General features: G+C 40.6%; 1 protein-coding gene across 1 annotated transcript in view; it reads left to right on the plus strand.

The window, feature by feature from the left end:
• LANCL2 (LanC like glutathione S-transferase 2) overlaps window positions 1-13,690 on the plus strand; it is a 49,917-nt gene that overhangs the window by 11,501 nt on the left and 24,726 nt on the right. The window contains exons 2-3 of the mRNA XM_077810974.1: window positions 8,685-8,802; window positions 11,984-12,191. Of these exons, the coding sequence (XP_077667100.1) occupies window positions 8,685-8,802; window positions 11,984-12,191 (326 nt within the window). The remainder of the gene's footprint in view (window positions 1-8,684; window positions 8,803-11,983; window positions 12,192-13,690) is intronic.

Raw genomic sequence — 13,690 nt, forward strand, 5'->3', positions numbered from 1 at the left:
TAAGTTCTAACTATGCGGCTTGCATGAAAATGAATGTTAGATCAATGAAAACAGGATAAGGTGTTCTGTAGTCAGTGTTTCAGAACGTTCAATAAGGACTGCTTTTGCAGAACTGGAGTTTGTTTCCATAGGGATTGGAGTGAACTGCAGCAGGGTTGTTAGATCTCCCTTAAACTTCATTTGCTGTATGGTGACAATGCCAAATGTCAGTCTGTCCTTTTTTCTTCAGAAAAGCAGCTGTAGTCAAAGATGCAAAAATGAATAGTAAGTTAATAAAAAACAGAAAAAAAGGATTTTGCTAAATGATGAGTCACAGAGGTACCAGAACTCAGAAGAGATATATCACCTAGCTGGATTCTGCAGGTGCTGAGGCCTATTTGTGCTCTGAGGAAGGTGCTCCCTGCCTTCCAAGGCAGCGAAGTGGCATGTATAGCCCTGTCTAGAGGAGAAAAACGAGGTGTGTTTACCAAATGTGTTAGCTGCTGTAACCCTTCTTCTAGGTGGTGTTGGCAGCAACAAAGGCCAGGTTCAGTGTCTGGGGGGGTTACTTTTAGCATTACAAAACAAAATGGCTCCTGCCCCACCCAGAAACCTGGGAAAACTGAATACTGCATGGGGCACTCCAATAAGGCTGTATGCCCCCATTCGCAAGCACTGAGTTTGTGCATAACAAAAGGAGACTTTCGAGGGGAGAGGGAACTCCGCTTGATTTGGGGAAAAGGACAGCAACAGTGACTCAGAAGTATGGTAACAATAAGTAAAACACCCCACAATCTCTTGAGCAGTTTCTTTGCTGTAGTTTCCCAACGTGCAGTATGAAAATCCAAGGTCCATTTAACTCCCCCTTTCCCTCCACCACACCCCGCTTACAATTTCTTGCCTGAGGTCAGTCAATCCTGGGTGTCCAGAGGTTCGTTCATGTGGCTTACCTCCACTCACTGCGTGAGGGACAAATGATGCTGCCACCACCACTGCTCTGCTGTGTCCTTAGTCTGATCCTACAGCACCATGTCCAAAGTAATCACAATTCTAGGATTTGCTAGGTAGGGGGGTGACTTCGCTGCTGTTGCATCTCTTATCGCACAGCATTTAGCTGCAGTTCCATTTAGTGTTTTCAGCTCTTAGTGATTGCTGCAAAGAAACAAGGACTCTCAATTGAGTTTTAATTAGCTCTCTCTGTAAACACTGGAGAAGGAGGGTCAAATGGCAGTTAGGACCTTGAAACAGGGTCATCATCCCCAAATAGAAACACCTATCCTCCCACCCCGCCCTCTGTCCATTACTTGAATTTTGCTTGCTGTCGCATGCTTAGTGAATGAGAGTTACATTCACATATAATATGCCCTGGATTAGGGCATATTAACTACAATTCTGCTGCCCTTTAATCATACAATAAGGATAACATTTCATTACGCCTGCATCCAAGGTTTAAGAGAATTTTAACCCAAAACTGGCAACGATTGCCTTGGCAAAGTAGGTCTGCTTCTGAGGCTTTTCCTCCAGTTAAAAACCTCTTGGCAACTATGATTGCGATCAACATTGCTAAGTGGTGTTATGCTAATTAGCACATGTTAGCAAACATCTCTCCCTTTCCTAGCCTAGACACTGCCTCATTCACAGCTCACCTCTTCTCCATGTCCAGAAGCAGAGTTCAAGGGCTTATCCAACCACAAAAATTTCAAGGTGCTCAAACTGTGTGTAGACAAGCGCTCACTCTGCTCCACAAGTGTAGTGTTAGACATAGAAAGATTAGATTTTTTTTTTTTTTTTGGTAAGCATCAATTTCACTGTAGACATTCAAACCGATTTTAAAAAAATTTGCACCATTAATAATCAAAATTTACAGATTGACAAAGTAGGAAAAATGCTGTTTGAGAACTACAGTTTGCTAAGGATATTTACTTTATGTATTTTTAACATATGTAGTTGACAGTTTAACAGTAATAAAGCTTTAATTTTTTGAACCTCAATGTCTACTGTCATTAAATAAGCATTGCCTGAAATGCCAATAACTTCCTGCAACTGTGAACTTGTAAAGTGATTAAAAATTGGAGAAAATACTTAAAAATCAGCATCAATATTCTCGGTCAAAATTATATTTAAAAAATACAATAAATTTGAATGCTGCCACGCCTGTATATTGTCTTCTTTTAGACTGCTCACAGGAATGGAGATCCGCACAGACAGGGTAAACTAAGCAGACCTTTTATTGAGGAGTTTTTTCCAGTACACACTCTACTATCAGCAGCACAGTGAAGTGCACATACACACACACAAAGCCTGTGTCTCAGGGTCACTTCCGGTGCCTGTCTTAAAGGGACAGCATACCAGTTATCTAACTGTGCATGGATACAGTACAACAGGGATGCTGGGGGAGGCCGTGAGCATAGGACTTCTGTGAATGAGTGACTTATAACATGACTGTTGCAGCATAGTCCATTGAGACTGAACTTGGCTGACATTTCAAAACTGAAACTAATCCACCCAGGTAGGACAAGGGCGCACTGGGGCAAAGATATCGCCTTCTCTGCTGAGATTGCTGTGTTGGTATTGCAGGGAGCAGTGCTCCCCCTTAAGTCCTCCAGAACCCTTTGGGACCCTACTTCTGCTCCTGCAGGAGCTCCATGGAGGTGAGAAGAGGAGACTCCAAGAAGGCTGTATGGGGCTGAAAGAGGACCTGAGATCTCACTTGTTCAGATAACCATGGGGTCCTGAGCATAAAGTGTAAAATCCTGACCCCATAGAAGTCGGTGGCAAAACTCCCATTGACATCAGTGAGGCTAGAATTTCACCCAGAGTGTGTATGTTCTCTCTTCTTCCTTGCTAGCATTGCTCCCCTCCCATCCCCTCTCTCATTTTTCTACCCTTGCTTGCCTTTTGTCTCTAATCAAGTGCTTATTGGAAGTTCACTTTTCCAAAGTGGTCTGTTGCAGGATAGCCTGGCCCTAGCCATAGAAAGTATGTGTCATCAACTTAAAAATCATACTTCTGACTGAAATCTTTTTATGTAAAATGACTGAGTGAGATGAGAAGGAAATACATGTTTCTGTTTGTTCACTTGACAGGACCTCATGTATAGTCAGTTTCATTGTTTTCCCTTGTATAGTCAGTAAGTTTCTCCTTTTGTTTGTGAGGTTTTGCTTTTGTCACACATCATCAGGGGAGAGAAAAACGTAAAAGATGAAATGTGATTGTAAAACCACAAAACTTTGCAGAGAGCTTGAGGGGCTGATAATCCAAAGGAAAGGCGGTCCAGTGGTTAGAGAATTAGCTGGCAAATCTGGAGACCTGGGTTGAGTTCCCTGCTCTGCCTGTGTAACCTTGGGGAAGTCCATTTAGGGCCAAATATCTTTAGGTTAACAAAGATATTTAGGTGCCTAAACATGCAGATATACACCTAGTGGGATTTTCAGAAGCACCTAGGCACTTGGTTTCTCAGTGGGAGTTAGGCGCCTAAAAATGCAGATAGATGCCGAATGGGTTTTCAAAAGCACCTAAATACCTTGCCCCTAGTCTCTTTCTGCCTCCATTTGCCATCTGTAAAATATAAAAATAAATAAATAGTGCTTCACTTCCACAGAGGGGCATTGTCAAGATAAATATACTAAAGATTGAGGTGTTCACATGCTGTGGTGATGGGGCCAAATGAGCACCTTAAATAGACAGTGTGGCACCTGAAGCTAACTTACTTGCTCCTTTAAATTTACTGGATTTTAAATTGACAGTATTCCTTCAAACCATCAGACTTTCCAGTGGCTGTATTTATGACCTATGATATTTCAAGGAAAGGAGAAGTTGACTATTGCGTGATCCAGTCAGGCGGCTGGCTTGACATAAAAATCACAAATGCAAAATCAGCTATGGTTGCAATATGAGGATAATTCAGCAAGTATTGATCTATGTTACTGTAACCTCAAATAGCATAGCTGGACATAGAATGCAGTGATGGATTAGCCCTCTTACTCTTGTATTGTTATACTAGATAATTTGCAATGGTTTGGGGTTTTTTTAAAACATAAAAAAAGCTGGAATTAATATGCAGGATTTGGTCCTGTACCAAGGAGTAAACTAATGAGTTGCCAGTAATATTGTACATAAAGTACAGGACAGAGCCAGTCCTACCTGTCGTTCAAAGAGTTTCCTGCTGTTTAGTTTGAATTCCATGAAATAACATCAAGCTCTTTTTTTCTTTTTCCTTTCTTTTATTTAAGCAAGAGGGAGACTCTTTCTTCCAACCCATATGACATTTTTAGACTCCAGCTCTACAAATATAAGAAAACTGAACAAATAATTGTATGACTGGTAACCTCCCATTCACTTTTTTTTTTTTTAAACTGACCGTACCTTAGCTTTTTTTAATGAGATTTGTTGTTGAACTTGTCCTTAGATTGACTTTGAAGTCTTTGGGCTAACAAAAGTAGGTGTGGAACATGTAGACATGAAAGGACATACAAGCTGTGGTTCTCATATATGCCAAAATTCAGTTAAATTGTATGTTGTTTACTGTCTACGGACCTGAGACTCACATTGACTTCAGAGGGTTTGGGTTAGGTCCTGTGTGCATGTACACTATACATTATTTATAGATACTTACACACGCCCGCACTGGAATGGAAAACTGGTCAGGTTTATGAATCCATTATGCAGCATTTAATCTGCAGAATTATGTATTTATGTTTCCTGGCCTTCTATTGTTTCAGGTTGAAAAGAGCTTTTTCAGTTCCCACATAACTGAAAGTAAAAATCACAGGTCATGGTGGATTTGAGTTGTTTTTTCTATATATAAAGAACAGAGTAGCAGTTGGGAAGATAGCATGGGTTTATTTCACCAGCAGCAGAGGAGGTGTAATACAGAAACTGTATTTCTGAAGAGAGCCGTTTCTGCTCTGATACTTTATCATCCCCTTGTGCAGCACGCTTCGGGGGAAACCAGGAATAAAGTTAATACCTTGCTATTAGAAGTTAGATTTCCCACCCCCCACTTGTGCATTCTATTACCAGAAATAGGCATGGTAGGAAGCCAGCATGAAAGGATGAACACCAGCTGGAATAATAGTCCTAAAAATGAATATGTTGCTTATGCTATGTACAAAATAGTACACGTTCTTCTCAGCTGTAAATCTACCATGAGAATCTTTGGGTTTTTTTCACATTTTCTAAATGAAATGTATATAAAATCCATATTTCCCCACACTTGCCCATCCCAGTATCTTTCATTAAGCGGATCAGTGCAAAAGTGAATGGGGTTAATGCGGCCACAGGGCTAGACCGCATGGCTCAGCTTGCAGGAGTGGAGCTTCTGAGTGTTTCTTCATGTTGGGTAGGTCTTTAAAGGCAGGCAAGTAAAACCGAGAATAGATTTTTTTTTTTTTTTTTTAAGCAGGATTGTTTCTAAACAAATTTAAATTTTTCTGCAGAAAATCCGCGCACTTTTAAGTTCAGTGACATGCACCAAAATAAATGATTGGGATTGAAGGAATGGAATTCTTAAACGAATGTGTTCCTAAAACTTGGGGTAAAATATTATCAAACAAATAATGTACCTGCTCAGTTGTTAAACCTTCAGAGCAACCAAAAAAAGAAAAATGTAGTAAGTATTTGGGCAGGGCTTTGAATAGTACTAGCAATTGGTACTCATTCTGTTCTCACTTAGGCTGGTGTAAATCTGGAGTAGCTCCACGGGGGTCAATGGTGTTACACTGGTGTAAACCCAGTTTAAGTGAAATCAGAGTAAAGCCCATAGTACCTTTCATCTTTGCTTCTCAAAGCATTTTATCAAGCTGTGTGGTAGGTATTATCCCCATTTTAGAGCCAGGGAAAATTTAAGCATAAAGAGCTTGAATTATTTACCCAGGTGAGAGGGTCCAGAACAGAACCGAGGTGTCCTTACTTCCTAGTCCCTCCTCTAAACAATTTGACCTCCATTGGAGGGACCTGCCATGCAAGACAGCATGATTTAGTAATATATGACTGGAATATTCTCATTTTTGTTGAAGTCGTTGTGTTCCAGGGTATTAGAGAGACAAGGAGCTCTGTGTAGCTTGAAGGCTTGTCTCTTTCATCAACAGAAGTTGGACCAATAAATGATATTACCTCATCCACCTTGTCTTGGAATGTGCTCAGTAATTTAAAGACCATTTAAATTCTCTTATTTTTATTTATTGTCCATTTAGCATTCAGTATTTTAATAGCCTTTGAGACTGAAGTCCTCCATTTCACTCTGTTTATTCCACAGAAGAGGTATAGAGGATTGCATCAGTACCACCTTTCCTCGCTCTTCCCCCAGTATGCCTTGGTCCTTGCAGTGGCCACCTCAAGGGGAGAGAGAACAGTTTAGTCTCCTTATATCATTGTGAAAATGTTGGTTTTAATCTTTGCCCACCCTTTGTGTTGGGGCTGCACTACTGTTGTCTAATGGGAAATGGCTGTGACCACCAAACCTAGGTCACTGAACAGCTGTCAGTTGCGAATAGCTTTGGGTGACTACCAGCTTGGGCTGGTGGATTTGAACCCTCGCCCTGGAGGTGTACATCTGAATGTCTAATAAGAAATTATTGGGGTCATCATATTTATCATCAAAGGATTATCAGAAAAGAAAATTAAAGCCCTTTCTCAAATTTTTTTGAGTGACATACTGTCTGAATCATTGCAGTGAAGTACTGATCTACCAGATTGTCTGGTAAGAACTCAATAAAGACTTGTCGGTGAAATAAATTGTCCATAATCAAAGATTGGAAGGATTATCAATTTCTTCCCCCCCCCCTCGAAAATGGACAATTGTACTTTATATTATTTAAAGATCCAAACCTATGTACTATTTGTAACATTTGTGGGAGGGGGTTAATGTTTCGATGACGAAAAAAATGGCCAAAAGAATTTGTATTATAAAAGTACATTTTTATAGGATGCTTAGTGTTCACCTTTTGAATGTGGAAACTATGAATAACTTTACTTACAGAAGTAGTCCCCATGGAAGTCAATAGGGTAGTACTTTATAGATAATTGATTATTCCATTAACTGTGAACTATTGCAGTACTCCATAATGTATCTTCTTGTATGCTGTTAGTGACAGAGTAAATGGTGGTGATAATGCAGGATCCCAGATTATACAGCATCACATCTGCACGTAGCTTCCCTAATCAAAAATAAAACCAGTCATGCACTAAGTGCCTGGAATGTTATGATAAAGCAATTGTAATGAACATACTACACAGGGATTCGTACAGAAGACTATACCCCTTGCAGGAAAACTACCACTCTACATGCTTTGAGCACACAAGATTTGGTCGTGCAAACACATGAGCAGCTGTACTCACCCGAGAAGTTGTATTACATTTAATGATTTGCAATCTGCCTAAAAATAAACTTCAGAAACTGAAAATCCTATCTATTGACCTTTCACTTAGCCATGATAGTGTAAGCTGAGTTGTAATGGCGGCTTTCACACAACTTCTTTGCTTTTTTTATTAATTTGTTTCAACCTTTTCATATTTTATTGAAGTTGCCTTTAACAACACCCCCATACATGATTGATATATATAAAATCAAATTTTGTTAAGGTAGGAGTGAAGAAAAATATGAATTGCATCTCCTACGGATTTATCTTTCATGGAATAATCAGGATTTTAGACCAGGAGAGGAGGTTTTTTTAATTGTTGTTGTGTGTGGGGTTTGTTATTAACAGGAATGGGAATGGGGACAATTTCTGAGCTATTTGAGCATTTCATTAAAATAGAACATTTAACTGAAGCCTTCACTCTCATCTCTTCCATTATGCACCTTTATTCTTCCCAGTCAACCATTTCTGGCACACTAGTTCAATCCATGAAGGCAGTATTACCTAATGATTAGAGCAGGGAATCAGGGGTTCTGTTCATATTTGAGTTCACTCTGCTACGCTAGCTGATGATGGGCACAGACCTGGAGCAGAGTACTGGCTTCTTGGGTGCTGGGGGCAAATTCTCTTAATCTCTGTTTGATTTTATTTACCCACTTTTAAACTGAATATACTTTTTACCTACCTCACAGGAGTAGTGTTAGGTTTGTTTAGTGCTTTAAGATCCTCAGGGCAGGTCTACACTTAAAACATTGTAGCAGCACAGCCGCACCTCTTCAGTGAAGGTGCTACTATGCCAACAGCAGAGCTTCTCCTATTGGCATAGTTAATCCACCTCTGCGAGAGACCGTATCTGTATTGATGAGAGAAACCCTCCTGTTGACATAGCGCTGTCTACACCAGGGGCTAGGTTGGTAGAACTGCGTTGCTCAAGGGTGTGGCTTTTTCACACCCTGGAGCAATGTAGTTCTACCGATGTAAGTTTATAGTGTAGACCTGGCCTCAGATGAAAGGCAGCATATAAGTTCATAGGGTTATTATTAAAAACAAATGCTATTAATACCATGGCATCCATATAATTCTTTACATTTACATGAAGGGCATCTGAAAGGACTTTATTTTAATATTCGGATGCAAGCGTGACTAGATAAAAATGTTTTTCCTCTTAGGCTAAGGCCTATAAACTGCATGAGGACACTAAGGACCAGCTCCCACTGCTTATGTGTTATGTACAGTCTAACTGGCTAAAGCATAAGAAAAATTTAGCCAGCAGCAGGCTTGATTTTTCCAAGTCAGTTTGAATTCTTTTCACCCCCCTCTCCTTAAATTTCTCTGTCCTGGTTTCAGATCCGTTCTCAGTTCACAAGACGGATCCAGAGTAAAATCAAAGACCTGCTGCAGCAAATGGAAGAGGGGCTAAAGACAGCAGACCCACATGACTGCTCTGCATATACTGGCTGGACAGGTGAGAAGTCTGGGATCTGAATAGAACACTTCCAATTAATTGACTTATTGGGGCCCCTGATGGTTTCCATTCCGGTGTGAGGGTTTTGTGTTCTGGCAGAAATGGCAATTGCATCATAATCTTATGGTAGGTCTGTGCAAGGCATATTCTATGAGGGTCTGGGTCCCGTGTCTGTCAATGTTAGTGGAAGGGTGCCCATTGAATTTAATGACCGTTGGATCTGGCCCTAAGAGAAAAAATTGGTTTCTGTACTTGAAGAGTCTGACTGCAAACGCAGTGCATCTTCGAAGATGAGTTCACATTTTTTTGTTTTAAAAAATGTTTTACTGACACAGAATATTTTCACCTTCGTCCACTAAGTTGAATTGTGTTTCATGACTCGGCTGATGGCAAAACAACTCTAAAACCAGGAGGGTGAGAGAGTGGCGTGTTTTTGCAACCCGGACTCTGGAATTCTTGCTCTGTCTTCCACACTTTTCTGTGTGGAGCTGGACAAATGGCTGAATGAGTGTCATGGGGATTGATAAATGAATGTTGTGAAGTGCTTTGAAAATGAAAAGTGCTATGCAAGTGCAAGGACCAAATGTGAATTAGCCAGCCTGATCCTCATGGCAAAGAACGCAGTCATCAGGGTTGATTGTTCTAGTTAACCCAGATATAGCTCTTTTAGTTGCCAGAAGAGTTCTCCGTCTTGGCCTCTTTGGGTATGTCTGTATGGTGTTTTGGAGCAAGTGGGAGCAGGGCTCACGCTATTGCTCTAAAAATTGCCATGTAGACAGCTTTGAAGTCGCGGCTCAAGCTGGAGCTCAGGCTCTGCATTTACACCCTGCCCTAGGCTTCAGAGCCCCATCTCCAGCCTGAGCTGCAACTCCAAAGTGCTGTCTACACAGCTAGTTTTAGAGCACTAGCGCGAGCCCTGCTAGCCCTCCCGTCGATCCCAGTTGGGAGGCTCAAGCCAAAATGCTGTGTAGACATATCCATAGGTGCAACCAGTTCTTTCTGCAGTGGGATCACTCTTCGTGCCCTGCCCAGATCAATCTGCAGACAGTAATGCTTTTAGTACAGCATGTTTGCAGTTTTTCCTGTGAGGATTCATTCTGTTACCTTCATGTCATGTGGGTACATGAAAGGTTGGATTGGGAAAACCTCTCCATGGTAAATTTGGGAGAGGATTTGCCCACATTCAGGACATGGAGGTGCAGCACTTTACTTTTCTTTCTTCCCAATGGTCCTGGGAGGGAAGCTGAATGTTTTGTACAGATGGTGCTGTGGGTGCCTGTGTGGAGAAGTTGTAGACAACTGGCAGCTTGTATGAGTTTATTTTAAAGTCTAAAAATGGGAGTAATTTTGTGTCGCTTGAGTGAAAGCAGACAATTTTCACACTGACATTTTAAAAGAAATCTAGCAGAACAGTGTTCTGACATTCAGTGATTGACGAGAGAGGTGTTATGACTAAACAACTCAAGTGTAATAAAATGAGTCCTAGAATAAAAGAAACAAACTCCTCATGAGCTGGAACGACAAGATAGTTGGGTATTGCGATGTAATGGAAGGTATTTTTTGCCATTCTGAAAGGGCCTGTCAACTGCGGTAACCCAAAATGTAGATTTAGTTATTTATTTATTTTAAGCTTTTACAAAATCTAATCTGAGAAGGAATGTTTCCCATTACTTTGTTTTTAAATACTACAGCAAAAACGATTTTTCCCAAATGTAACCATTTTCCTGCAGCATTGTGCCAGCGTATGAAAACCAAAAAGTGACACCAACACTGAAAATGACTATTCTGGTTTCTCTGCCCAAGCTGAGACAAGTGCCAAGAGTAAACAAATAGCATAAATGGTGAACAGTAAATGCACCTTGCAATATACTTCATAAAAGCTTGTTTAAAATCTTGTGATGAATAGGGTGTGATGTTGGTGCCTAATAACGAAGAGATGCAAGTAACATGAAACTCATGTAAGAGTTGGCAACCTATTAGGGCCAGATCCTGCACACCCTTGTTCCTGTGAGTTGTACTTAATTATTCAGGTAATCTCAGTGAATCCATTGTAAGGGCTAATAAACAAGTAAGGGTTTGCAGACCTGGGCCCTGTGATTTAAAATCCACTCCCTCTTCATAAAGCCCAAGTATTTGGGCTCTATGTATGAAGAGAAGAGTGGTTGATTGTAGAAATCCAATCAGTCCCCACAACACTGGGCCACAGTGCAGGGATGCAGTGCAGCGCCCACCTACTCCTGATGCTACTATTCTAGCCCATGGACTGGGATAGTAGCCACAGGCCCTCTGCTCCAATTGCTTGGCGGTACTGGGGCCACTGAATCAGTGTAAATGTGGCTCTGAAGCCCACCTTCATTGTGGTACTTCTGTGCCAGCTTATTCAGGGATGTTACGGCGAACCTTTCCATGGTGGATAGGGGATGTGCAGGCACCCCGCACAGCCATTCCACCGGTATCCCCCCAGTACAGCCTCTGTATGGGGTTTAAGTGGGCCTTGCACTGAATTTCACCCAGGGTCATATTTTTGCTCATATAAATGTTTTTTTTCCTAAGTTCAAACAGCAGTGCAGCCCAACGCCTTTATGTTGCTATTCCAGTACAAGGCTTCTTCGGAGCAGGATGAAAAAATCTGTAATTACCTTTAAAGCACCTTAATGATAGTTCTTTTAATTTGTCTGACTGTGGAATATATGTAAGTCTTATACAGCGTTGACAGCTGAACACTTGACATTTCATAACAGCCAAAGAGTGCATCAGAGGGCTCTCTTTAAAACAAATTACACATGCAGTGAAGGATTCATTTTATCATATAATGTGTGTACTGTATTTGTATATGCACAGGCATATTGAGCCTAAATTCTTCAAAAGTGCTGATCATTCACCCTCTGGAAATTGGGTGACTAGTTGAGTTCTAGTCTTTCAAACAATAAATAAATTTTAGGCCATTGTAGTTGTCCAAATTGACACATCAGGATACCTTTTGCTCTCTCCCTGGGATCTGTAATAGATACTAGTGGTCAGAGCCTTGATTTTACATCTTGTTAACAGCACAGGTATCTGCTAGCATTTTGGGGAACTGATTCAGAGGGAAGGAGAAACAGGTAATTGAAAAATGCCATTTAAGTGGAAAGAAAAGGAAATATCTTCTTGTTCTGTTTTTGTTTGTCGATGGTTGTTCTAGGCATAGCCCTTTTGTACCTACAACTATACCGCGTCACAAAAGACCAGAAGTTCTTGCAGCGATCCCTGGATTATGCGAAGAGAATACTTCGTAATCTGAATGGACGAAGGGTTACTTTTCTCTGTGGTGATGCTGGACCCTTGGCAGTCGGGGCAGTAGTGTACCACAAACTAAAGATTGACAGTGAGTCTAAGGAGTGCATCACAAAGTAAGTGTCTGGTGATAGTGGAAAAGGCTGTAAATTTACTAAGGATCCCTTTATATATGATCAAAGACCAGTATTTTAATAAGTGACTGCAAGAGGTTTCATATTTCAATAGCGCCTTAAAATTTAAAAGGCTGGCTTGGGAAATGTGCTCTTGCTTTTTATCAAACAGATGTCTTACTTTTATACCTGTGTCCTGGGAAATTTTGATCCAAAGCCTTTTTGGAGGCTTTCCAATCCTTGATGTCCCACTGGGGATTATAAGAACCGGTGTGTGGTGCAATTTCCATTCTGCACCACAACTGCACCTGTTAGCATTCTGCCTGTATACCTTACTGTACTAGAGTTTGCAGATTAACTCTTGAGGACTGGCTCCACTTTGGTATTTCCAATACAGTTTTATATTTAGAAGTTTAATCCGTCTCTTTCTTATCCAGGATCCTAGCGAGATTAATCTCTGCTGCCACTTTGATATGAATATCCGTTTGCTTGTTTAAAACACAGCTCTTATGTTAGAGTAAATCTTATTGTCAGATACCCTTCTGGATGCAATTGTAGTAACACTGTTTTCACAAAGCATGAAAATAAAGTCTCTGTGAAATAAGATTAAGAGCAGTAGCTTTTCTAATTAGCCTTTGCTTCAAAATTATCTTCAGGAGGAAACATGAAAATGTAATTAGTTTTAGGTGTTCCCTTTTTTTTAAGGGTGTGTGTTTATATACACTCAGATATCCAAGTGATTGGTATCGTATGAATAGTGCAACGATCTATGATTTTTGTTTTGCCTTTCGTCTTCAGTTTTTTCCTTGCAGCTGGTCACGCGGTGGTGTGATCTGAACACATTTTCATGCTCAAATTTAATATTTGCAATATTTCTTTTAAAAAGAAAACAGTTTAATATGAGTCTTAAGTCTGATATGTCAATGATATATCAAAGAGTGTTAATAATTAAATCCCTTTTTTGCAAATGGATAGTTTGTAGTGTTCGTAGTGAGACCAAAGCAAGATCAAATCACTGGTTCACATCCAGCACAGGCTAATAGTTATCAAAGGTGGTTGTTGGCTATACAAATTGAGGTTTTGGTCTAAATCCGGGGACAGATGGTCCTATTCAAATTAAACACACACATGCACAGTTTCAACTGAGCAATTCTACAGAGAAGACCGGATTGAGCTGGCACAGAAACTGATTGTCCCTCTCCCATTTCAGGGTTGAGGCATGGTGTGCTGCTGCTGTCTCCCCATCTTGTACCTTTTTTTGTGTGTGGATTGAGGGTTTCGCTCCCCGGGGCTGTCAATCTGGCCCCATAAAAAAAATCCCTCAAGTCAAACAAAGCACTTCCGTTAAATAGCAAGTCCTTGTCAAGCATTTGATGCTACATTTTTTTAACCTACAAGTGATGAGCCAAATCCTGAGATTCTTATTCAGGCAAAATTCCCAGAGACATTTTTTATTAGAATTTCACAGTTTGGCCCTTCAGTTGGTGGCTATTTGAAATTTT

Source organism: Eretmochelys imbricata, chromosome 2, assembly GCF_965152235.1.
Source record: "Eretmochelys imbricata isolate rEreImb1 chromosome 2, rEreImb1.hap1, whole genome shotgun sequence".
NCBI classification, from domain to species: domain Eukaryota; kingdom Metazoa; phylum Chordata; order Testudines; family Cheloniidae; genus Eretmochelys; species Eretmochelys imbricata.